We start from the raw sequence: 26,584 nt of genomic DNA, 5'->3' as shown, positions 1-26,584 counted from the left end.
CAGATTCTTAACCACTGCGCCACCAGGGAAGCCCCTGCATGCTGGTTTTGAGGCTTCAGAGGAACCTAAGCCCTTCCTCTCCTCCCCAAATCTCCCATTTCCTGTTTGCTTTATAAACAGTCTACAGTTTACATAGGGCATTAACCCCATCACCTTATACCATGCTCAAAACAACCCCACAAAGTAGGTACTGTAATTGTTCCTGTTTATGGATGAGGAAGCTAAAGCTCAGAGAGATTAAGTGTCCTCTGCAGGGTCACAGAGCTAATAAGGACAAGGCAGGACGGGACTTCAGACCCTCAGACTCCAGTTTGATGCTTTCGCATCACGACTCTCAGGTAATTGTTGTGTCCAGTGCCATGTCCTATGGCACCAGTCCTGAGGCGTCTGTCTTTCCTCATCAGGGAGACTCTTGTCTAAAGCACATGATCTGGTTGGGGAGCAGTGCCCCACAAGAAAATCCAGTGCATGACAGGAGCAAGCACTATAGCTGAGTGATTGGATGGTTCCTGGAGGGGCAGAGATGGTTGGGTAGAATTGGGGTTGGTAAAGGGGAAGGCATTCCAAGCAGGGGGAACAGCTAAAGCAGAGGCTTGGACATAAGAACCAGCATAGAAGAGTGTGACTGGCACACAGTGGGTGCTTGATATATGTGTGTTGGATAAATGAATGTTGCCTGGATCAGAGTTGTGTGTCAGGGAACTTGGGGAGCTCAGGTTGTCAAGAAAGACTGAGCTTGAATTTGGCCTTTCTTCTTTAGGCAGCAGGGACCCAGTGAAGGTGCTGGAGCAGTGGATTGACTTAGCAAAAGCCTCATTTAGAAGCCTAAGTTGGCAGCCAGATCAGGCAGGAGCCAGGGGTCCATCCAGTTGGTAGCTAGAGGAATGCAGGTGTGAGGCAAGCGTGGGGCAGGGCTCTAGGGCACTGCCAGAGCCCCAGCAGATCCAGCCATGGGCTCTGAGAAAGGCACAAAGATGAGATGGATGAGACCCTGACAAAAAGTCCCCTTCCAATCTGGGAGAGACTCTTCTCCCTATAAGGAGTACTCACCTTCTCCATGCCACTGCCAAACGCTTCCTATCTGAAGACAGGAGGCTCGCTCCACTTCATCTCCCCCTCCCTCGGGCTGACTCCTTCAGCCCCCAATTTTCCAGGCCTTGACTGGGAGGGGAACCAGAGCAGCCTCTGTGGGATGACATCACCCACCGGCCTGCCTGACGAGTGGTTTCTCATCTGGATACCTGCTCCCAGCTCACACCCATCCGAGCAGCCCTGGGCAGGCAACATCCTAAGAGGTAGATGCCAGAGAGCGTGAGCTTGTGCTGGGGGAGGGGAGGGCAGTGACAAAGACAGAGTGTCTGTCTGTGTGTCCATCTGTCCGTCCCCTAGGCTGTGTGCTACTGCCTGTCTTCTGTGCTCTGGAATGCCTGGAGAACATTTTCTTAACTTTTCTACCTGTGTCCCAGAGTGTCAGTCTTCAGAAAGCTCAGGCCAATTTCCAAGGGGTGGCGTGGAGGTGGGAGCAGTATGTGGGTTTTTCCCCTTTAAAATCTTGCCTCAGATTTCCTTGGCTTGGATTAAAATGAGCTGATGTCTCTCCATTCCCCAGCACCCCGCTTATCCTCTCGAGCAGCTTTTGGCCACAAACCCATCACTCCTTGTTTCTCCCTGCCTCTGTTTCCCCATCTCCCCTTTCTCCCTTCCAGAATTTAGTTGTCAAGTTTTCCCAGATTTTGGAGGTGAGGCCCTGCCTGGTGTATCCGTATTGGCTCAAAGCAAGCCGTTAAATCACTGTTCATCTATCTGTCCATTCATTCATTCATTTCACCAACAGTTGCAGAGTGCACACCCCCAGTGGGCACTGTGGTCTGGTCAACAGATGCTACAAGAGTCGAGAAGAAACCCACGCTCCAGTCTTTATTAAGCAGCAACTATTTGCCAGATGTGGGGTGGGTAGGATGAGGCAGGGCCCCTCCTCGGGATCAGTGGCTCTCTATAGGCCACATACAGGGCACAAGTCAGGACACAAGCAGCGGCGTCAGGCGGACATGGGTTCAATCCCAGCTGTGTGACCTTAGGAAAATTGCCTCATGAGCCTTACTTAGTCTGCCTGTGTGTGAAATGGGGCTATAACAAGGGCCTACACCTGGGTTGTTCTGAGGATCAGCTATGGTCTGCATTAGGTAGTGCTGTCCCGAGTGAGCACTAATGAAAGCTTGCTATTAATTGTCAGCATCATCTGGGCTCTCAGGATTTGGAAGCTCTCTAACCAGCTGGAGAACTCCTGTCTTCTGTTTGTATCTTGAGTTTTCCTTTCCCACAAACTGGAAAGGGAGCCCCTGTGTCCCACAAGGGCAGGGGCTGGCCCTTTTTGTGCTGGGTGCACTCACTGCCAGCCCCCCAGGGACACAGTGGGAGGTAGCCTCTGTCAGCTCCGTGCCCAGCGCTGCCTCTGTGCAGCTAGCAGGGGTAGGCACGGAAGCTGGCCCAATCTGAGTGCAGAGCCAGGCCCGCCCTGCTGCCTAGGTATTGGTTGCATTTTGGCCTGAAATACAATCTTGGCTTCGGATGGGCTGCCTGGGGCAGTGCGTGTGCACATCCATGTGGCAGGCCTCAGCTGGGACAGGGTCCCTCCTCGGTCTCCAAAGGACTGAGCTGGGGCTGCAGGGTCCACACCTCATGGGAGAAAAGTGCCAGGGGCAGTGGGTTTCTTTCCCTTCCATCGCCCCCGCCCTAGGTTGGATGGAGCCTCCCACACAGAAAGACCCAAAGATCTAAGCAGCGTTTCTCACCCTGGCTGTGTATGAGAACCATGGGAGAGGAGGGGGTGTCTAAAAAATACCTGAGACCAATTCAGTCTGCATCTCTGTGTGTGGGGCTCAGGCATCAGTGTACTTTAGACGCTCCCCATATCTTGTGGGACCAAGTTGAGGATCATCGTGCTAGGAGAATGGGATGTCTAGAAACAGAAGTCAGAGGCAGTTCTGTAATGGAAAGAGAGATGGGCTTGAACCTAAAACACTGAGTGAATTTGGTTCTCTCCATAGCAACTGTGTGAGCTGGGGCAAGCCTCTTGTCCTCTCTGGGTCTCTGAGGTGTCTTTTGTGAAGTGGGAAGGTAACAAGGTTGTTGTGGGGATAAAATGGGAGAGTGTATGAGCCTGGCATAGAACATTTGCCAAGTTAGACTCAGGCATGTGGGGAATGTAGCTGCAGGCTGAAGCACCAAGGGGGCCATGTGGAGCCTGGGGACCCTCTCAACCATTTCTATAGCCAGGCTGGTGGTGTGAAGCCCCCAGCCTTTCAGGAGACTGGTAGATGTATAGGGTGATAGACACAGAGTTTAAGAAGTATGCTAGGAATTCCTTTTGCCGGGGAGATGGAGAGGGGGGTCTGGGAAGGCTTTCTGTAGGAGGTGACCAGTGGGTCTCTGGTTCATGGATCCTTTCAGCTCCTAGCCGGCCATGTGTTATCTTAGGTGCTCTGTCCCCACTGCACCCTAGTGATGGTAATAGTGAGGCGCAGAGAGCTTTCAGCAGCACATTCAATGCTGCACAGCCAGTAAGCCGAGATGGGCACCCAATCTGTCTACCTTCCAGACTGGCGTTTGCTTAATAAATGTTGCACTGGTCCAGTGGCTAAAGAGGACAGAGAGGCTGCTCGCTCCCTGCCCTCTTCCTGCTTAGCCCCACCTTTTGACCCCTCAAGCTCCTGAAACTGCCAGGAGAGGGCAGCTGGTGGCTTCCGGGAGCCTGACCACAAGCCCCAGCAGAGCTTAAAGGCAGAGGGAGGCTGAGTCGGTCTCCATGTGGCCGGAGGGCGGCAGCCAGGCCGGACGATGCCCCGTCGGGAAGCGGGCCTGGGGGCACGGGCCTGAGGCTGGTCCCTGGGGGACCAGGCCCATGGGCTCAGTGGCCGCGCCTAGGTGAGCCCGAGGGGCAGCAATGGAGCCGAACTTGAGGAAAAGTTGGCGGGGGGCGGGCTGGGCTCTCCAGCGCTGGCGCTGGGACTTTCTTCTTGGGTTTCAAGTAAACAGTCTCGGCCCTCCTCCCCCTCCCCTGCCTCCACCCCCGGCTCCTCATTCGATGGGTCTCATGTGTTTCTATTTAAGGGCTGCGAGTAAACCCCAGTGATTGGCGGCCTCAAAGCCTCTTGACTTCTCGCCTGGGCCCAGCCTGCCGTGGAGCCGTCCTCTCCCGCTCTCTCCCTCTCCCGCCCAAGGGGAGGACTGCTGACTCTCTTTCTCTGGGTTTACAGGGGTTGGGGAGAGGCCCGAGCCCTCCTCTTCGCCTGGCCTTTCCTCTCTGCTCTGCTCCGGCCTCAGCCCCCATGGGCCGCTCGCCCGCCCACCCGCCTGCGGCCCTCCCCTCGCACCCCTGCGGCCGAGGGGTCCGGAGAGACCACGTCCGCCCCAGGCCTCTCCTCCGACTCCCTCTCCCTCGTGCCGGGCTGTGATTAATTCATCGCGGCCGCAGGCTTTTTCCTCTGAGTCCCCTCGGCCTCTGTCTCGTCTCTGTCTCTCCCTCCGCGCCCCCCACCGCTGGCCCCCGGCTCCCCATGTCCCCCGGTCCCCGCGGCACAGCGGGCCGGTGTGGGGCCCTGCTATATGGCCTGTCCTTGGGGCCCGGCGAGCTGCGAGCCCTGGCTGCGGGCGGCCCCTCCGAGCGGCGCTGGCGACCGAGCAGCCTCCCCCGAGGCCGATGGACAGGGGGCGCCCCGGCCGCGGGGCCATGGCTGGCCGCTGGCTCACCGCATGCTTTCTGCCCTCGCCAGGTGCCGACACCCACGCCGAGCCCATGATCCTGGAACAGTACGTGGTGGTGTCCAACTATAAGAAGCAGGAGAACTCGGAGCTGAGCCTCCAGGCCGGGGAGGTGGTGGATGTCATCGAGAAGAACGAGAGCGGTGAGTGCCCAGCTGGCTGGCCGGCCGCTCGGGCGAGGAGCCCGGCTGGTTTTTGTTCCCCCTCCTCCTCCCCCACCTCTGCAGCTATACGTTATTTCCATCTGGCGGGGAGAGGGCCGAGGAGGCTGAAGTTTCCCCTGTTGGTTTGGGCTGCAGGCCAGCAGTTTGCCTGATGGTGGAAGAATGTCTCCACCACTCGGGGTAATTAACTGGCTTGTGTTAATGCAAGGCCAGGGTGGCAGCATGGGCACGACTGTCCAGCCCACGTTCAGGGTCCCTGTGCCCTCTGAGGCCCGGGGGAGGTTGCTCCTAGCTCAGGGGCATCCTACGGCGGCTTCCCCCTTGGGGCCAGATTCCAAGCTGGGGACGAGGCAGGGGTGGGAGGACCCGGCTGGCTGGTGGGGAAGGCAGGCCATGACGTCACTGTGGGGTCCCGGGTCCTCAGGCGGGTTGTCTGAGGAAAGGCCAGGCCTGTGGAGGTTGGCTAGTGTCTGGGCGGTGAGTTGACTGCCCCCTGCTGAGCTGAAGGCCGCCAGGCCCTGGGAAGAGGGCCCAGACAGGGGGATGAAGTCAGGTCCTGGGGCCAGGGAGGGTCCTGCAGCAGCCACCCTGTCATTGGGAACTGAGGCTTTGTCTTGGCTGTCCAGGGAACTGCCAGTTCCAAGGTTCTCACCGAGTAGGCCTCAGTGCCCTTGGCAGCAGGGGTCTCTCAGGTGGAGAGAGGAGGGCCCGAATCCGTCAGTCTGAGGTGCAGGCGTGTGTGACCCCTGAAGAGCCAGGGATGAACTCTGGCCCAGGACATCCATCATCAGTTTGCTCATGACCTGCTGGCGCTTGAATTGGTTCCTGGGGTGTTCTGTTTTGGTTTCGGTTTGCTGTGGGGGAAGGCCCCCGTGCGTGTGCGTTGGAGCCTCTCTGAGCTGTGTTTGGAGGACACTCCCAGAGGGGAGGGGCCTGTTCTTCTTTTCCTGTTCCACTCTATTCCCCTCCAGTATTTTAAGCTCTGACAGGAAGACAGATCAAAGGCTGTCTGTGCCTATTCTATAGATAGAATAACTGAGGCACAGAAAAATTGAGGGGACGTGAGTCACCTGAAGTCAACAACACGACAGAACAGTTCTTGGGCCCCTGATTCCTATGCCTGTGGGCAGCAAGTAGCTGTAGAGATACTGAGGAAATCCCAGTGGGCCTCCTGGGGGAGGTGAGATTAGGTTCCTGCTGCAGGAGTCTCAGGAGCTGTGTTCTCTGAGAACAGGGCTGTGATGCCAACATAGACCTGACTCATGGTCCTCTTGGGTCTGGAGTCTTCAAAGCTTGTTCCCCACAGGGGTGTCAGGCTCTGCCCTTGTGCCTGGTTGGCAGTGGCTGTCGCTAGCATAAAGGCCTGGGCCCTTCACCCCAGGTGCCCACACTGGTCTCCTTCCTGCACCGCTTGGCTTTCAGCCTTTGTCACAGTACCAGCCCCACCTCCCTGCCCCCACCCAAGCTGCATTGTCAAAGGGGCCTGGCCCTAGGAACCCTAAGCACCTCAAGACCCAAAGGAAGGGCTCTCTAATGGTGGGATTGGAGACACCCACTGAGGAGAGAGAGAGATGTTTGTTTTGGGGCTTGCTCCAAAGGAAGGCGTGTCGGCTTTTCCATATAAGGTCAGGGCTGCTCAGAAGTAGACTTCTGGCTTAGGGACCCTCTGCCTTGTGTCACCAGCACAGCTATATAGCCCTAAAGCAGCAGGAGGAGTGAGCCCCCATGTCTCTGGGTACCAGCCACTGGCCAGGATGGCTGAAGAGGAGACCCCACACAAAAGGCAGTCAGCCTGTTATCAGACTCCCTGCTTCCCTTTGCCTCCCACCCCACATCCAGGACCCTGCCTAGGAGTGGAGGAGGGAGAGCCTTGACAAAGTGGGGCTTTTGTGGCAGGCCTGGAAAGTATTAGGCACCTCCTTCTCCTGAGGAGTCCCCGATGGCTGTTTGAGGGGGCTCAGGTAGCCTGAATCCCCAGAGCAGCCCTCTGGTACACTGATCCTCTGAGGGAGCTGCTGTCTCTAGAAGCAGGATTCTGCCCACTACCATGTACCGGCTGGGTGACTTCAAGTCCCTTGCTCCCTCTGGGCCTCAGCTCTCCTTTCTGTAAAATGGAGACAGTCTCGTGGCTGCTTGGAAACAGGGCCTGGAGTAGCTGACCTCCCCAAGCCCCCTCCCAGATCTGGGATCCGTGGCTGGGAGACTCCTTAGGGCCCCTGGGTGTTGGGTAGACAGAGCCCTGAATGTGGCCTTCCCACTTCTCTGGGCTTTGTGTCTCTCCCCTTGATGGAAACAGCTGCTCAGCAGCAGATATGTACACGGGGACCTTGGAGTGCTGTGTCCACGGTGCAAACCCACACCGTCTGTTGCTGTCAGAAACAAGGAGGCCTCCTAGAGTGTACAACCCGCGTAACCAGAGAAACTAAGTGGGTGGAGGGGAGCAAGGAAGAGGGCCAACTGCAGATCCTTGGGAGGGTGGTTTCCCAGTTCAAGGAAGCTGGATGGCTGACGGCGGGGGAGGGGAAGTGTGTTGGGCATCCTGCAAGCTGGCTTTGGAAGGAGTGGTGAGTGAGGCTTTTGAACTCTGGAACAAAGACCCAATTGTGATGCCTTTGACCTTAGGACTTGGTGGGCGTGTTGAGGCATTTCCACTTAAATTGTTGGGGCAGTAGTCCCAGTTAGCACCACCCTGCCCCCTGGGGCCTTGCCTTGCCCACTGGGAGCCAGGACTCTGCCTGTGTCCCCTTCTCGCTTGGCTGAAAGTCCCTCGAGTAGAATGTTCGAAGAGGGACCCAGCCATCTCTGGCTCTGCTTGCTCATCAGAGCCCTCTGGCAGGGACCACAGCCCCTGAGGGATTTGGAAGTGTGCTTGTGCCAATGCTCTGTAATCTCATTGGTCTAAAGAGAGATGTGTCTGATGAAAGGCAATTCAGAGTCAGTAAACAGTAAACACCAGGTCCAGGCCATGCACTTCACATGCATCATCTTACTGGCATCGTGGAACGACCCCATGTGGTAGAAGGCACTCTAATCATCTTGTGGCTGAAGTAACAGGCTAAGAGGTTAAGTCATTTCCCTAAAGTCCCAACAGCTGAGATCTCTCCCTTCTACAGAGGAAGTGTGGGGAGGGTGAGAATGCGCTGATCCTGGGAGGGATCATCACTGAGCTGGTGATGCTGTGGGTCAGGGACAGACATGGGCTACCTGAGGGTGGTGTATACCCAACGCCAAGGACAAGCCTATTCTAGGGAATGTAAGTGGATAGACGTCAAAGACACCCACAGTGTCGGGACCTGAGTGGCTTCAGGGAAAGCATTTTTGATCAAACAGTGGGCCTGGGGCCCAGCCAGAAAAGAACTCTTTTCCTTCATTGATCAGGGACAAATCTAGCAGAAAGATTAGCAACTTTGTTAGCTTTGCCAACCATTTTTGTCTTGTCCTTGAAAACCCCTCCACCCTGACATAAACAACAATGCCTGAGATACCACCTTTGTAGGACATTCTTACACCTCAAAGACCACATTGGCTTTACCTTCCAGGAGGCAAAATCTGGTCTAACTTCTGGCAGAATGGTGATGGCAGGGTCCCAGTTGCTCTGATTTCTGTGTTAAGCAAAGCTGCTTCCAACTTTCCAGGATGGTTTCCTTCTCTCAGGGTTAGGAGCCAGGGGAGGATGTGGGGATATGAGTCAGCAGATGCTCATTCTTTTCCTGCCCCAGCTTTCCTTCTCTGAGTCTTTGCGTCTTTCCTGGCACTAGTGTGATAACCCTGGGAGATCTTATACTTCCTTGGAGGCACATAGCTATCGGACTAAGGTAAAAGCACTGTGTTGGCAAGAAGTTTTGAGCTCCTGGTCCATCCAGGTGAGAAATTGTACAGGTGAGAAAACTAAGCCTTGGGGAGTTTGAGAATCTTTAAGTCCCCTCCAAATTCAATGCTTTAGTCCCAACTGAGTTGTGAGCAGAGGACAGATACCCACTTAGACTTGCTCAAGAGTTTACTGAAAGGATTCAGGAAAATCTCACCAGAATCCCAAGGGTGGGAAGTACATCAGCCGCACAAGGACTGGGAACCAGAAAGCTGGCAGGAGACAAAGCAGCTACTCTTCTTGGGTACCATGTGGATTGAAAGTCCAGCTGTCATCTTCTCCTAACTGCAGACCAACCTTCCTTGTCTTCCTGTTCACTTGTAACAGTGGCCTGTTCACCTGCTGTTGGTTTGTTGAGATAACTGCCACCAACTGACAATGGTCTCTGGTTCTCTGAGTTCAAAATTTGAAGTTTGAATCTGATTAGTTTCTGGCCAGCCAATGGATGGGCAGACCTTAGATCAGGTGTCCAACCCTGGGCCAATCAGCTGTGTCCGGGAGAAGGGTCATGGGGTATAAACATGGCTACCTCGTCAACCTCTTCAGCAGTGGCTGCTGGAGCACAGGTTTTAAAGAGAGGAGGTATGGGGGGTAAGCTACCCCAAAACATGTTGGCTGCATCTGTTTTACTTATTTAGCAGCTGTGTGTAGTGAAGAGAACAAAGAATCAGGAGTCTATTAGGTTTAAGATCTAATGCTACCTAACTGTGTGATATAAGCAGGAATCCATTTCCTCATGAGTCTTAAGAGAATAGTGATATATCCTACATGGGCTTTTCTTTTTTCCTTCAATGAAATGTAACTATTTATTATTTGACGAATATCTTTATCAAGAAGACAAACTAATAAGCTTTCCCCTCAGACTTGTGTGTCATAATGATTATTTTGTGTTGTCAAAGATGACGCATTCTTCAGCCATGTATTTTGTGAGTTGGAATCTTCTTAACACTGAAGATGTATCTATTCTGTTACTTAAGTATTTCTTCATGAACATTGTTATAACTGGTTCTACACGGACTTTTTGTAAGTGAGAAATACACTGTATATACTCATCGTTTATTCACTCTTTCATTTATTTCTCAAGTCTTGAATACCTCTTTTGTCCCAGGCTCTATGCTGATTGGGTGCATACCCATACGATTCCTGCCTTTATGGAGTTTAAACTCTAATTAATGTGAGCATGCTGGGTACTTAATGGGTGGACTGTATTGTGAGACTGGGATAGCTCTGCAGATTTTCTGCTGTCTTTTTTTTTTTTTTCTATAAATACATACCTATCAATAATTACTTTAAATTTATTTATTTATTTATGTATTTATTTTTGGCTGTGTTGGGTCTTCGTTTTCTGTGCGAGGGCTTTCTCTAGTTGCGGCAAGCGGGGGCCACTCTTCATCACGGTGCGCGGGCCTCTCACTATCGTGGCCTCTCTTGTTGCGGAGCACGGGCTCCAGACGCGCAGGCTCAGTAATTGTGGCTCACGGGCCTAGTTGCTCCGCGGCATGTGGGATCTTCCCAGACCAGGGCTCGAACCCGTGTCCCCTGCACTGGCAGGCAGATTCTCAACCACTGCGCCACCAGGGAAGCCCCTCTGCTGTCTTAAATGGACTTCTCCTGTATATCTTCTGTATCTTTTACTTAGATTCTCTGCTTACTAAGGAACCTGCTGATTGGTAATTCAGATTGCCAATCTGCTCTTGAAAAAACATGTCCCAATAAAGATAGGATAGGCTCTTTCTAGAAGAGCAGGTTTGTTGCAGTCTGCATTACAGATAAGTGAACTAACACTCTTAACTCTGTAACAGCTTTTTAAGTGTTTGGTTCCAGTGAGCCAGCCCCATTTAGATGTGGTGACTGGTCCCTGCGAGGTCCTGTCCCAACTGACAGAAAGCCTTGATCTGACACCCTTCTCTCTCTAAGTACAGCACATGTATGGTCCTGCAGTGTCAGGCTAATCAGCAATTCCAAAGTCCGTTCTGGTCCAAGACTGTCTCTGGTGTGCAGTTGTTGCCCACTTCATGAAGCTGCCTGGAAGGGAAGGGGCCATCGAGTATAAATCTAGGAACAGAAGTGAGCATCCAAATCCAGCCTTGGGCCCCTCAGCCCAGCTTTAGTCACCTGGGCTGGAGATGGTTTTGAGAATGAGATTGCACGATAGCCTAGCAATTAAAAATATGGGTTCAACTTAGATAAGCCTGGTTTTAATATTGATTTGGCACTTACTAGTGGTGACCCTGGGAAGTTACTTGAATCCTCTAAGCATCAGTTTCCTTACCTGCAAAAAGGAGATAACTGTACCCACAGCTGTAGGGTTAGTATCAATATATGCTGGTTCAACAGGAATTCAATGCTCAGTATGTGATAGTTGCTAGTAAGACCGCTGGACTGGGGCATCTGTACCACAAACTGACTTTGGAACTCAGCTCTGGTTAGATGCCCTCTTGTGTCCTCAGTTTCCCCATCTGGCTGGAAAATGGATTGCACTTCACGGTGTCTGAAGATCCTCTCAGCCCTGATGGTTTGTGAGGTGGGTAGGGCATGGAGGGAGCTTACTCCAGGGTAGTGACAGCAGGAGACCATGCTGGGGACCAGAGTCGCCCCCCTGGAGCCTTTGCTTGGCAGCTATCCTTGGCCCAGCCTGTGACAGAAAGGAGAGTTGGAGTCAGATTCCCCTTGGTGACCCAGGAGTAGACCTCGTGGGATCAGGAGCTTCATGCAAGGCCGGGAAGAGGAGAGGCCCACCTGTGATACCCTCATGCTGGCTGTCACTCAGTGGCTCTGTTGCATGGCACAAAACTGAAGTGCTGGGGGCAAGGGGACTAGCATAGTTGGGAAAGGCTGCCTGGAGGAGTTGGAGACATTGAGCTTGGCCTTGGAGAGAGGGGGGTAGATAGGAGAGAGGGGAAGGAATTCCAGTTCCATGTGAGTGGAGTGCCAGGTGGAAGGCTGGGCCCACTGAGGCTAAGACAGGAAGGCAGGTGTGTGGTAGGTTGCCTCAGGAGGTGTGTCCTGGTGAAGAAAGCGGAAGTTGGGCAGCAGCGGATGGAGAGGAAGAATGGGGCCGTGGAAAATAGGTGAGCAGGAGAGGGATCTGAGAATAGTAGTATTTGAAGCAAGTGATCCTGGCTGTGGGGAGGAAGATGTCAGGGGAAGGTGTGTCCGGGACTGGCAATAGCTCTTCCCTCGAGCTAGATCTGCACGGACAGTTGTCAGGAAGACATCCAAGGGCTTGTCAGCACTGAGTGCCGCCAGCCACCTGCCTGGAGCCAGCTGCCAGGTGGCCGGGTGGGGCAGTGGGCCCCCAGGCGCTCCCTCTGTCTCACCTCCACCTGTTCAGGTGGGGCGAGTGGAGTGGCCTGTCACACTGACCTCACATTGGCTGTATGGACCTATCGTGTCCCACGGCCTTTCCTTGAATAGACATTTCTGAACAAAAGATGTGGTTCCATGGTGACCTTGGAAATCCATCCAGCTGAAGTGCCAGAGTGACACCAGCTCATCCCAGCCTCAGCCCTGGAGCAAACGTGGCTGCCTCCCCTGTTTTTGGGGAGGAGGGCAAGCAAGATTGCACTGAGTCCTTTCACAAGCATCTCAAATGCTGCTTTTCTGGGTTTGAATGCCAGGGGACCAGTTGAACCACACACTGCCCAGACCCCAGCAAGGCCAATCTTCAGGTGATCAGTTGTCACTAAGTCCATATTACTTGACTAAGTGCCAGGCTGATGCCCAGAGGTGACAGAAGCCAACAAAGTCCTACACTTATGGGGCTCACATGTGGTAGAGAAACAGCCGTATGTAAACAAGGAAGATAAGTCTAGATTTTGAAAAGTGCAATTCAGGAAATAAACGGGCACTATGATAGAGATTAAGCAGAGGAAGGAGGTGATAGAGTGTGGCCGGGAAAGGCCTCTCTGGAGAGGTGCCAGTGAAGCTGAGAATGCTTGGAGCTTGGTGAATAGAGCAAGAACCAGAGGCTAGTTGCTCTGGGGGAGAGGTGGTGAGGACAGAGAAGTAGGAGAGGCCACGTGGTGCCAGGCCAGGGCGTGCTGTTCTAGGGGTAATGACCACCGCACACCAGGTGGGAGTCTTATAGTGTAGCGAACTGGTGACCCCACTCCCCTCCCCAGACGTATCCTGGCCCAGGTGCCCCGGGAATGGGCAACACCAGAGACCCCTCCACCTGCCCCCAACACACACACACACACGCACGCACGCACGCACGCACGCACACACACACACACACACACACGCTTTGCCCCCAGGAAAAGTGACAGACCTGCTGAAGTGCAGGGAAAAGATCTCTCCGCACATTTCCTGCATTCTTACATAACAGATTTCACCCTGGGACTGTAGCACTTTCTGGGATATAATTTGTCAGGACCTCGGGGAATTTGGGTTGAAAAATTGCTACCCCTTGTTCTTTCCCCAGATCATCCCGCAGCTGTGTGATATTACACCCCTCAGCAGTTGGGTTTTCAGTAATCGCTCTGGTGGATATGGGGTTTGCCCCGGGTGACCGCCCTCATCTCTATCAGCATCTTTTCAGATTCCGTAACCTCATCCTCTGGGTTCCTGGGGCTGACCTGGAATCCCTGGCCTCATTGTGGGGGAACAGCCAGCGTGACTCAGTCGTGAAGCCTGGTGTTCACTGGGGTCTCCATCCTGGGAGCTGAGCTGTCGAATCCCCGGAAGTGGAGGGAAGCTTCTGGCTCATGTAACCCCAAACTTCATTTCTATCTATGTTTGGAATATGCTGTATGGAATTATTAGGGGGGGAAGGGTTGTTATTTCATTTAATTGTCTCAGCCCCAGCTCTACATTCCCTTCTAAGTCAGGGACCTCTCAGCCTCATGCTAAAATGCATCTGCCTGTGTAAGCTTTTATTGGACTGGATTGTGGGGAAGTGGCCCAGGCACCATGGGAGGTGATAGAAAGCCAGACTCAGAGAAGGAATCAGCCAGGGACTGGCCACAAAGTGAGTGAACCATGAGTGGGTTTCTGAGCCTGGTGTGCTGTGATAGCGGGGCCCTCTCTCCTGTTGTATCTGGCCCATTGGCATTGCCACTGGCCACCCTTGGATCACTGTGTCCCAGAACCTTGTGTTTTAAGGGATGTTCTAAGCCCAGTGGCCTGAAGCCTGCATGTCTATTCTCTGAAGACTCGTGCTAGGGGGATTATTGGGGAGGTCAAAGCCACCGGGGGAGCAAGTGCCTGCTTATGCCAGCTAGTAGGGGATTTGGCACATTTTTCAAGGTGACGTGTTTCTGAATCAGAATAGTTTGTTTTACAAGATATAAAACCATGTGGTTTCTACAACATCTTGGTAAGAGGAACGGCAGATGTTGGCATTCTCTCCTTTCCAGGCAGAAATTGAAACCCAGAGTGGTTAAGTGACCTGCCCAGAGGTTGCACAGCTGGGAGGTGGGGCATGGGCTTCCACACTATTTATCCAGTGCTGTTTGTACAGTGTTTGGAAATCTGTAATGCAATCAGTGTTTGCATTTCTCTTCCTTGTGGATTTTACTTCTTTGAAAAGCCAAACCCCAGAGCGCTCTGCTGTGTGAATTCTCCAGGCCACAGAGAGCAGGAGAGCAGAGGTCAGTCCCGCTGAAGCCCCAGCTGGGGTAGAAGCAAGGCCAAGGGGTAGGGCAGAGGGAATATGAAAGGGAAGAGGAGTTCGCTAGCTCAGTTTCCTGCAGAAGAGTTGTGAGTGTTCCAGTGTTTGGCTCAGCCAGGTCCACGGGGCAGGGCTGCACTGGATGGGTGGATGGGTCAAGGGCACTTGGGATCTCACCAGAGATCCGCTCACCAGGACTGAGGGTGTGAGAGCAGAGCCTGGGCTATGCCTGGGTCATGCCGGTCAGGACGCCTTCCCCTTTGTCCAAATAAATAAGGCCTGTCCTGGCCCCGCCCCAAACCCCACAGGACCCAATGAAGAACTCCATTGAAGTAATCGCCCCTATCTTCCCATTGCTGGAGGTGACGATATTCTAGGGCTCTCTCTTACCTGCAGGGTAAAGGCCCAGATGCAGTGAGTCCATCCCATTCACAGCACACCTACCATGCGCAAGGCAGAAAGCACAGTGCTGCTGGGGCCAGATGGTATTACTGAGGGGGCGGGAGGGCAGGACCAGAAGACACAGTCTGCTCCCGGTGCCTTGGGCTTTCATGAATACTGTCAGGTCCAGAGATGGGGTAGTGGCTGGGTTGGGTGGTCAGAGAAGTCTTCTGGAGAAAGTAGGCCTTGAACAAGGATCTGAAGGAGGAAAGTGCTCCAAGCTAAGTGAATGACATGTGCAAAGGTGTGGCATGGCACAGATGAGGGGGATCCAGCCAGGTGCCGGGGCTGCCCGAGAGGAGACGTTCCCCTAGCGATAAACAGGCCAGAGGGGCGCCTTGAGCGCCTCAAATGTCAGGGGCAGGAGACAAGCTGCAGGAGACATTTCTGACCATCTGCCCGAACCCCCCTTTGATAGAGGAGGAATGGGGGCCTGAAGTCACTTGCCCAGTGTCCCACAGAGTTTGTGGCAGGGCTGCCACATGGCTGGGGACCATTGGTGCAGAGGTGCCGTCTCCGAGGCATGCTGGTATCTCCTCTGAGGCCGCACTGCCCGCCCAGGGCTGGGTGCACCCCATCTCCCCTGACTGACTGAGGCCCAGCCTGTCCCCCAGGTGAGGGGTGGAGGTGAGCTGGCTCTTCAGCTCCCCACCTTGGGCCCCTCAGCCTGCTGCTACAGCTGGAGCCTGGACACAGAGAGCAGAGGTAGACCCAAGAGAGAGCCGCTCCCTGTGTGTCCTCCCCCGTCCCCTGCGCTCAAACAGGCTCGTTTTTCAGACAAGGTGCCTTCCCCCACAGTGAGGTCATCTTCAGACACCCCAACTTGAACGCAGACTCCCCCTTTCAGCAACGCCACTTCTCGGGGTTTAAGTGGGGCTATCCCACTGGCTAGCTGTCCCCCCACCAGTCCAAAGCACTGCCTTCTCCACCTCTTACGTTCCTCCCTCCCCCCGAGGAAGGCGGTGGAGGTTGGCCAGGCCTCCAGGCCTGGTGTTTCTGGACACTCTGTCTTCTCTTGTTTGTTTTCTGTACTTCAAACTGGTGCCCTCGCAAAGCCCTGGCCTCCTCTCCGCTCAGCGTGCTCACCGTCTTCTGACTGAGGCAGAATTCTGTGCTGCTGCCATCAGGATGCACCCGCAGCAAGGCCTGGGATCTTGGCCCTGCCCCAGTGCCTGCAGTGTTGGCTATAGGCTTCTCTGTAGCCTGGCCAAGTGACCTTCTTGTGCCCTTTCTGCCAGTTCCAGCCACCTACTTCTTGCTCAAGGCATTGGGTCAATGGGTTGCCACTTGGCAGCGTGCTCGGGGTGTCATCTGAATGGGCAGAGTGGCCGTGTGCCCTCGTGGGAGGAATGACAAGCTTTGCATGAGAGGATCTCAGTCAATCTAGGTTCCAACCTCAGCCACCCACTAACCAGTGGTGGCTTGATCTCAGGCAAGTCTCTTTACCTCCTGAGCTTCAACTTTCCTCACCTGTAGAAGGGAGGTGTGATTCGGAGTGAAGACAGTGGCCACGGCTGCTTTCCAGATACCAAGCTCTGCCATTCCCGTGACCATCATGCTTTTGTCAAGCCAGGCAAGAAGCAGGCCTTTCATCTCCATAGTTCCAGAACTCCTAAGATCCCCTCTAACCCCTGGGGCTCCAAGAAAAAGCCAGTTTCAGCTTAGAGGGAGCAGACAAGGGGAATCTGACCATGCTGACAACTTTCAGCCAGCTCTCCAAGCAGCCAAATGGGTCACTGGCTACAAACATCCCTAGGTTTGTAATGATCACAGGGCCTGTGGGCTCCTGGACACCTTTGGAATGGGCTTTGTGAGGCCAGATGCTCCACAGATTAAATTTCCAGGGAGGGAACAGCTGAGAAATAGTCTTGAGCTTTGCTAAGCCACTTCTGTGCTATGACAGCAAAAGGGGTGTGTGTGTGTGTGTGTGTGTGTGTGTGTGTGTGTGTGTGTGTGTGTGTGTGTGTGTTCTCCACTAATAAAAGGGAGGGGATAGGCAAAAGTGGGCGATTGTCCAATCCTGAGCCTTCCTCTCTCCTTCAATTTGCATCAGCCAATGGGACAGCTGGTGCTGCTGTGTTTTCCAGGATGGTGCTGGTAACAGAAGGAATATGATTAGTGTTGTGGAATTTTATGGTAGGGATTGGGGGTGGCTTTTTTTTTCCCTCCCTTTAAAATAAAGTGGTGTTTTGAAGAGTTGCCCTGGAGAACTGCTGAAAGCAGAGAGGCTGACAGATGTTTTTTGGTCATGTCAGACGAGGACAAGATTATCCAAGTGAGCGAGGGGTGTCTCTCCCCGTCAGCCGTGCTGTGGGGTTCCAGGGCTGTTCTGCCAGAAAGCGAGCAAGGGGCCGTAATCACAAACAGGCCAGGATCAGTTACAACCAGAAGTTTTACTTTGGACTCTTGGCTTTGATGGGGAAGAATGCAGTTTTCCTTGCCCCTCCTCCCCCATCCTTCTCAAGTTAAACAAGGTCTGTGAAAGCAATCACTCTGGGACTTAAAAAAAAGGCCAAAATTCAAGCCAGCGCAGGGTCCCGAAGGCCCAGCATAGGAGAGTTCCACCAACATCCACTCATTTGGGGGCAGGGGTTTGCCCGGCCCGTTTGCTGTTCCTCCTTGAAGTGAACTGGAGAAGCCCATTTTCCCTGAGTCTTTTTCGTCTACCTGGGGCATCCTCACCTCCGTCTTGCCCGCCAACCAAGCATCTTGACCCTTCTGCATATTTAAGCTGGCATTTTCTGCATGTCTGCCATGTACTTAGCACAGTGGGGTGGGGATATAATGAAAATGGCTTAGCATATTGGAGCAGACCCTGACCAGCCTGTAAAGATAACAAAATAATGGGACTCTCACCCCTCCTAGCCCCAACCCAGCCCTAGGAGGCCTGCTTCTTATCCCCTTCCCCTTGCCTCGACCAGCACCTCCTCAGCAAGCATCAGATCAACTCCTTCACACTTGGGTGTACATAATACTGCTCCTGGAGTATTGACACTGTGAGGGGCATGCTTCCCCCTAGCCTTGGTAATGGGAGCAAAACCAGAGGTGGTGAATGCCTGGACCTCCTTGCCCAACAGAGCCAGATTGTAACTGACTGTTCTTTGGAGGATGGAGAGGAAGCTGACCTCTTCATCGGGGCTTTGCACAGGGGGATGGAGCATCCAGGGCTGCTGCCGCAGTGCCTCCCTGATGAGTGCTTCACCCCGTTCTTCTGCTTCCACGCCAGCCCTGTGTCCCAGTCCTCACTGCACAGCTGACACAAACTCGCCTCCTTGGACTTAAAAAGCCTCCACTTTTGGTGGGGCCAGAGCGTCTTGTTGGTGCTGATGTGGCAGCTGGGAGGAGGATTCTAGCCTGCCCTCCATGCCCTGATCTCTTAGCCCCTTTGGGGCTGTCCCCCCACCTCAGGGGCCTAGATGGTGTCAGAGCCAGGTTTGGTAGGAACTCTGATCCAGAGACCAGGACAGAGAGAGGGGATGGAGACACCCACATCCTAGGCTAAGGGGCAGGCCAGGGCCGGGGAACAGGAGCTGATGACCATATTGCTCACTTCCTGGGAAGTGAAGTTAGAGCCTGCCATCGCTGAGGGCTGGGACTCAGCTGCGGTGTGTTGGGCCTGTCACTGCAAAGGCATATTTAAAGGGGGGAACTCTTCTAGGCCCACCTCGATCCCCAGACATCTGTTATCTTATTCCACCCAGGCCTCCCCACCTTAGAACCACTTCTAGAACAGAGTCTCTCCTCCAAGGGCCCTGTGGTGGTGGGATGACCCCATGGAGGCCAGGAGATGGGGTTCTGGAGGGCAGGCTAGGTCAGTGACTTCCCAGCTTCCTACCCTCTCTCTCTGCCATCCGGTACCAGGATCTTCCTGCTGACCCTGGTGTGGTGTTGATCACAGGCTGGCTCTCATTCAGAGTGGAGAAAACCAAACCATGCGATTAAGTGAGTGTGTAGTCAGGGGCTAGAAATGAGGCACTCATTCATTCCCCAACTTTTATCTTCTGCTATGCGCCAGACATCGAGGCACAGGGATGAGCAAGGATGGCTTGATCCCCATGTCATGGAGCCTTCAGTCTCATGGGGAAGGAGGGGACTGCGATTGCTGGTGTGCCAGAAGGCGGGGTGATGACTCTGCAGACCCTTCCCCTTTGAGTGTTGGGGGCAGGGTCACCAGAGATTGACAGGGCAAAGGTGGAAGGAGCTCCTTGATTGGTGTCCATGGGTGTCAGTCACTCCTGCCTGACCAATCATTGTAACTGTGGTGCGACTAGAATGAGACACCTGGCCACAGGCAGTCTCTGGGGCAGCTGGACCAGGGGTGTGACCTTTTCTCCTTGGATTGGGGTAGGAGCTGTATTAGACCACATCTTAGGAACTAAGAAGACAAGATATTGCCCAGAGGCAGGAGAAGCTCAGGGAGAGAACCTTCCTAAATCATACAAACCCAGCTGGGCTCCAGGATGGTCATCCTAGGCCCAGGGTATTCCGGACTCAACTTAACCCATTTGCTGCTTTCTGGATACCACTGATAGCAGAAACTCTGGGAAAGGCAAGAAAGGGATTGCTGAAGCCCCTCCTATATATCACATGGTGAGCCAGACACCTCTGTGCTGTGATCACCGCCCCCGCCCTGTAAAGCACAGGTAGCATGACTTCCATTTTACAGGTGGGAAGTTGGGGCCCAGAGAGTTAAGGTAGTTTGCCAGCGTCTTCCCCGCACACTCTGCTGCCTCTTGGTGAATCCTCTTTGGTTCCCTAGGACAGAAGCACCATGGTGGGAGAAGCTGTTTCTTCTGTGTAGCTTTTTCCCCACCCACCCTCTGGGGCTTGGAGACAGCAGGGCTCTGGGGCTGCTCTTTCCGGAGGTCCCTCCATGAGTTGCACGCACCATGGAGGAGGGCTTCGTGTTCCCCGTATGAGACACTGTGGCTCCAAGAGTCCCAGTGGAGGTCTGCAGCCGGCCCATGAGGCTGCTTTGAGTGGGCTTGGGGAGGGGCCGCTAGTGCATAGAATCCCTCTGCATTCTTCCAGAAGCCTCACCCAGGGCATGGGCTTGTCCCTGGCGCTTGGCCTGTGGGACCTCCCTGAGCTTTGCTTTTCCATTCCTGTGAGGGGAGAGGCCCAAATGAAAATGGCCCAGTCAGGTGTGAGCAGACTGTGAGAGCTCACGGGTGGCAGCATTAGCTTACTGGGTGATCTTGGGCAAGTTAGGCAACAAGCAACAGAAATCTCCCGGTCTCAGGTTCCTGTGGGCAAATCCCTCCAGGTGAGCTGAGGGTGCTGTGAATCAGAGGTACCTCCCCAATTTAGGGGACCGGAGAAGGGAACACTGCCCAGGGGCTGAAGAGCTGTGCTGGACTCTAGCCCGGCAGAAGGCCCCGGGGCCAGAGGAATGGGAGCTGTAGAGCAGATGCCCAGCGCTGACCCCAGGGGCTGGAATCAGAGATAACTGAGGCCAAGGGAAGCAGGAGGGACTGTGGTGTGGATGGAGAAGCCAGGCAAGGTGGAGGAAGCCTTGTGCCCATCTGTCATTGCATTTCGTGTTCAACAACTGCTCACTGAGTCTTCTTTGTCAAACACTGAGCCAGGCAGGAGCTCAACAGGACGCCAAGATGAGCAAGACTTGGCCTTTGTCCTCAAAGAGCTCTTGGTCTAGCTGGGGTGACAGCCAACCCAAACCTAAGGTCAGGGTGTCAGGGGAACATAAGGGCACGAGAGCAGAAGGGCAGTTCATGGGGAGACACTGGAACTTCGCAAAGGTAATGGTTTTGAAAGATGAGGCCCGGGCACAGTGATGGATCAGAAAGACCAACATATTTGGGGCTTCTGAGCTCTGCTGGGTGTGCACAAAAAAGCAAGATAGAGGGCGTGTTTGTTTGTTTGTTTTTTAAAGAAAACACTAGTACAGGTGCTACTCAGACTGTTTAATTGCATGCCTGCTGCTTTATAATGCCTGAGGTTTGGGAATCACAGTTACAGGACCCCAGGCGGGACACTCCCGGGTACCATTCTTCTCCCACAGTCTCCTAGGGTGACACCAATGGCTCCCAAATCCCAACTGGGAAGGAAGCCTAGAAAAGCATCAGCATTCATGGTGGCTGCTCCCCACGCCACGGGGAGGAATCCACGTTGTCAGAGAGCTGTTGACGTCGGGCGGTGCAGGTTTTTGCAAGACCTCTATTTAAAATTCCCCAGAAATTAAAGGAGGAGGGTTTGGAGGGAGGAATGCCCTAGACAAATTGCGGAGTGGGTTTGTCTTGTTTATGGACATGGTCTTTAAAGTTACAATTGCCCCTGTTTATTTTTGTGCCAATTGAAGAGGGGCTGAACTCAGCTAGAAGGGAGGGGACGGTTGTCAGTCTAAGGCTTTTAGTTGAAACCACCTCAATTCTGGGACCAAGAAGCCTCCGTTTTTAGCAAAGAGAGAAAAGGGGAAAAGTATACAAACTCATCCATGTGTACTTCTTAGGCACTGGAGTAAGCTAGTTAAAAAGATAAGGATAACCCCTTATATTTCAAATGACTGGTAACAGCTACAGAGGGTTCCCTCAGCTCTTTTCTCCAGACTGGATATACTCATATAAGACACCAGAAACGTTGCTAGGGGGCCCCCATTGTTTTCTTTTCTTTTTTTCAATTTATTTAATTATTTATTTATTTATGGCTGTGTTGGGTCTTCGTTTCTGTGCGAGGGCTTTCTCTAGTTGTGGCGAGCGGGGGCCACTCTTCATCGCGGTGCGCGGGCCTCTCACCATCGCGGCCTCTCTTGTTGTGGAGCACAGGCTCCAGACACGCAGGCTCAGTAGTTGTGGCTCACGGGCCCAGTTGCTCCGTGGCATGTGGGATCTTCCCAGACCAGGGCTCGAACCCGTGTCCCCTGCATTGGCAGGCAGACTCTCAACCACTGCGCCACCAGGGAAGCCCCCCATTCTTTTCTTTTTGATTTCTCAGCACAACCCTGGTAAGTACATGCTACTTAATATCCTCATCTCACTAGGGAGGATATTTCATCCTCTTTTGTCAGCCATTTTGGATGACCAAGTATTGTTCTAGCTCAAAATCGGTTTCCTGAAAAGGTCACCCGCGCAACACTGTGGTACACAGGGTGCTTTTAGATGGTACAGAGAGGCAGTATTAAACATTTCCGCAACACACGGTGAAAAAAAACTTTGTCCTGTCCTGTTTCAGTTCTCTTCCAAGCCTGATTTATCTCCGCCTGATGGTCGACTCTCTCTGACCGCCCTCTAATAAATCTCCCTCTGTAACAAAAAGGAAGCAGGCTACAGACGTAGCCTCTTCGGTCACAGCACAGCTCGAATTTACTCTGTTGCTTTGTTCTGTGTAATTTTATGGTTGGGGCTGGTGGTCCTAATTGTTTATTCACGATGGCGATCCGAAGTTTCCTAAACAGATTATTTTCTTGAAGTTAAAAAACAAAGGGAGATTGCTTTAAACATATATTTACTATGTGAACCACAGTATATGTAGTTCAAGGATATGGCAAAAGTCATCCATGGTGTGGAAGTATCTGAGGTTTCAGAAATGCTGATCCAAAGTCACTCTCTCCCGGCAGAGCCCTCGGGTGAGATCTCGTGCCAGAAAACTCTGTCAGCCAGGGTGCCCCTGCCTTGCCCTGCTATGTGGGCTCGGAGAGGGTGAGGGAGAGGCTACCTAGAGACGGGGGCAGAAATCACCCGTTAGCCCCTTCCTGGGGGAGCATGGCAAGAGGGGGAAAGGCCATGCCCACTACTCTCCTGAGAACTGGGTCTGCTTTGTGGACACTGGCCGAGTGGAGGAGAAGCAGGTGAGGGACTGGTTCCCCGGCTCACTGGTCAGATGGAAATTCAGGGAACCTAACAGAGAGAGCAGGTGGTGCTGGTGTCTTTCTGCGAAGGTAGCAACAGCTGGAGTCGTTTTTAAGCGGAGCCGCGTGGCTGCTGTACTGGGAGCCAGACGCGGGTGCCCATCCCAGCCCTGCTCCGTTTTAGCCAGCACCTGGGTAAGTCACCCAGTCCGGGTGCTTCCTAACGCAGCCTAAGATTTCGCCGGCTTATGGTCCACCCCCCCAAACTCCAGGAACTTTCTCATCCTTGCTGCCAAGTAGGGTGACACATGCAACCCAAATGCCTGAGACACTCCCAGCTGGCACCTAGTATTTTGGCATAAATATGAATAACGCCCCCATAGACTCCAAAAAGTTTAGACAGTGAAGTATAACACCGCTGTCCTGAGCCATGTCCTTTTGTCTCTCTGTTTACTCCTTTTCTCTTGTCAGATTTGACCTGTCATTACCATCTGTTCAGATCTTTTTTTTTTTTTGGCTCCTGATCCTGGCACAGCTTTTACTAAATGAGATGGTGCGGCCAACACAGCTTCCGTCCTTGTACTATGTCTGATTAAAACATCCAACGGCACAGGTTCCCAGTGGGTGTAACCAGTGAGTTGTCACGCCCTCTTTGGATGTGACCTCTGTGGTCGGCCATCAGCTGCGAATCTATCGCTGTGGCCCTGCAGCCCCCAGAAGGATCATGAGAGCCCCAAGGTCCAGGTGGCTCAGCTGTGACACATCCCAGACCCGCCGGGCCAGCAGTTCCTGTCTTACCAGAATCCCACATGGTCTGGCCCCCTTCCTTCCTGTTGCCTCTACTCAGGGCTGCCTTGGTCATGCTCAGAACCGCTTTCCAGGCTCTCCAGCCACCCCTCAGGGAACCCAGGTTTCCCTTCATCAGGACCCATATTGAGGTCACCTCTACTCTGGAATCTACCTTCTGCTTCGAAAGTTGGGACTGTGGCCCATTCTGCATCCTCTGGCCTCGCTCCCACCTCCGCGTCTTTCAGGGCTGCTCACGGTGGCCTGGCAGGCTCTCGGTCAAGTGCTCTCTGGCCTTTTCTCACGCCAGCTAGTGAGAGCTCGCGGAGGGCAGCTGTCCGTGCCACCTCCATCTCCGCCTTGCGGCCATTTGCCCGCCACCTTCTCGGTCAGTGCCCTCCAGTGTGAGCCCCTGACTCCAGAGGGGAAACGCCAAGCTTCGGACAGGTGCCCCGCAGGGCCCCTTCCCCATAGAGCCACACAGTCTGCGCCCGCACTCAGTCTCTTCCAACTTCCCTCTTTCTTACTCTCCCTCTTGCCTGGAACACCAGGGGAAACACCCTTTTGTTGCCCTGAACATTTTTTCAGGGATCCACATGTGAGACTTTAACCTTCCTGTGATTCTGAGAGGTCCACACCTCCCTTCTCTGTTTTTCTCGCTGCCGCCCCTCCCTCCGTCTGAATGCCTCACTCACCCTGCAGAGCCACGTCTCGCCCACCGTTTGCATCCTTTACAATCATGGCAGAAAATACCTTTTTGCAATCCTACCCTCCTGAGCCACCTTCTGTTCAGGGTAGTTGGAGGACAGTGACATTGAAGGTGATTGCCCCTCTCACTGTCATCTGGAAGAATCCCCACCGTGAAGCATGGTGAGCATTACTGGTTGGGGCTGCATGTACTCCCATTACCTGCCCATCCTGTTCCTCCCGCCAGATTGCCGTCTCCCCTCCTTCCTTCCCTCCAGATTTAATCTGAGGTTCAGTTCAGGTCTCCTCTCTTCTAGGAGTTCTTCCCTGACTACTCAGTTTCATCTCTGATGTCTGCAGTTTCCTCAAATGTTGCATCAACAATCACTGTGTCTAAGGCATGAGGCTGCCTGGGTCGCCCTGTCCCCGCCCCCAACCTGTGCCAAGCACAGAACCAGATCTTCAGTAGAGACCTTCTAAGGTCAAGGCCAAGTAACAGTGACACCAAGAGGCTTTCTCTCCAAGAAACTCCAGACACCTAAGACCACCTGCCTCCCTGCCCAACCCTGACACCAGTCATTGAGAGGCATTGAGGTCTTGGTTCCTTCTTTAAAATTCGCTGTGGTTTGCACTTAAACTTTAGTGATAGCTCTTTGGTGCGCCTTGCTAGGAACCAGGCACTATTCCGAACCCTTTTCATAGATTTACTCATCCACCAATACAGTGAGATGTAGGCATACTATAGGTCCGTTTTACAGTCGAGGAAATTGAGGCGATTGCTCAAAATCATGCAGCTCTAGTAAGCAGCAGAGCTGGGATTTAAACCCAGGCAACCTCACTCTAGAGCCCTTGCTTACAGACATGATTCTCCTCTACCCATCGTTTTCGCATGTGCCCCCTCTCTGCCTTCTGCTGGGTGCCTCGCTCATGACCTTGGCCTGCCCAGACCCAGCGCTGGACTTCTGGGCTCGTCCGGTGCAGTGGGCAGACTGGAGCAGGGTTGGGGGAGGAGTGGCAGCGGCCCAGTTCTTGCTGTCTTCTTGCCACGGATCTACAGAGCCTTCCAAACTGTGACGTAACAGCCTGTGCTAATGGTCTTGGAATTCAGGCCTCAGGCGCCCAGGGAAGGTTCTGGGGCCCTGGTGGCCTGAGAGCCCCATCTGGGGGAAGGGGAGGCTGTGGGCAACAGAGAGGAGGGTAGGGGCCACAGGTGGGACCAGAGGAATGGGTCAGGCAGGAAGGCAGGGGCTGTGGAGGTACTTTGAGAGGGGCTAGGGGAGCCTCTCCGAGGAGGCGGGAGACTAGGAGGGACTGTCACCCGCTCCTGTTTGCTTTGGACTGTAGAGGCCACGTGCTGTGAGCTGGAGTGTGTCTTGGCAAGAGGCCGCAGTGACAGAGCCTTCTGACCAGGGGAGGCCTGGCCCAGGGTGGCCTCCTTTCTTTGTTCTTAAAGGCACAGCATGCCGTGGACGGCCTGCATTTCCCACATCTCTGGCCGCTCTCAGGTAGAAGCCTCAGATCTGCCCCAAGGTTATGGGAAGGGGATCAGGGCAGAAGCGGTCCCTTAAGGCACAGCCTTGTGCCAGGTGTAGTGTGGCCAGGTGGGCAGGGCTGGTGACATGTGCCTGGCCAGGCCCCCTTCAGCCCCCTTCGTCCTCAGCATCTCCCCTCCGTCCACCATTCGGTGCCCCCAGATTCTTCGTCCCCTTCTCCAAACCACTCCAAGGAAAGGACACGAGAATGCCTGGACATTTCACTCTCAGGAAGGGGCCAAAGCCTGAGCCAAGCGTACACGGAGAATGGGGGCAGGTATTCGAGGCCTGGGACTGTGCCTCTGCTCCTGGCTCCATCACCCCTTGCCCGCCCGCACACAGAAGCCCTCGCATAGGCCTGGGCATACAGTAGCACTGCACACACAGATACCCTGGGTCAGACCATGTGAAGGACCAGGCGGGGAAGAAAAGGCAGGCTCGGAGGTTACCTCAAGGCTGCTGTGTTCCAAACTCCGCCCAGTCTGTCTCATCCTGCCCGATATCCTCTGGGTGGGCGCCCAGGGCTAGTGGGAGGCAGCCCCGCCTTCTCGCTGGCCCCAGCGCCAGTGCACAGGTTGTGTCTGCGCCCATCTTGGGTGCCGTGCAGGGGGAGATAGAGGAGGAGAGCCTGCGTCCTGACTGGGGGTGGTTCTCTGCAGCACCCCGATGCCTAGAACAGGGCTTGGCACATGCCAGGTGCTCAGTAAAGGCTGGTTGTTGAGTACACCGTGTGTCTTCAATGCACCAGCCCAAGTGCACCACAGGATGCCAGGCAACCCTATGGGCAGCTCATACTATTTTTTAATTAATTAATTAATTAATTATTTTCTTTTTGGCTGTGTTGGGTCTTCGTTTCTGTGCGAGGGCTTTCTCTAATTGCGGCGAGCGGGGGCCACTCTTCATCGCGGTGCGCGGGCCTCTCACTGT

At 53.9% G+C, this 26,584-nt stretch overlaps 1 protein-coding gene across 6 annotated transcripts in view; it reads left to right on the top strand.

Moving 5' to 3' along the window:
• SH3PXD2A (SH3 and PX domains 2A) overlaps positions 1-26,584 on the top strand; it is a 241,159-nt gene that overhangs the window by 176,872 nt on the left and 37,703 nt on the right. For 5 of the 6 annotated variants that reach the window (XR_014249245.1, XM_082408274.1, XM_082408273.1 and 2 more), the window contains one exon: positions 4,773-4,904. Coding sequence is in view for 5 of the 6 variants with exons in the window: in XM_082408274.1 (XP_082264400.1) it covers positions 4,773-4,904 (132 nt within the window). In the remaining variant the exon portion in view is untranslated. Of the gene's footprint in view, positions 1-3,769; positions 3,925-4,772; positions 4,905-26,584 lie in introns of those variants that run through there. The other variant, XM_082408275.1, reaches the window with a different exon arrangement.

The sequence above is a fragment of the Balaenoptera borealis genome (genome assembly GCF_965194805.1).
Source record: "Balaenoptera borealis genome assembly, chromosome: 10".
Lineage (NCBI taxonomy): Eukaryota > Metazoa > Chordata > Mammalia > Artiodactyla > Balaenopteridae > Balaenoptera > Balaenoptera borealis.
The sequence above is the reverse complement of the archived record's forward strand: the minus strand, read 5'-3'. Positions and strand labels throughout refer to the sequence as shown.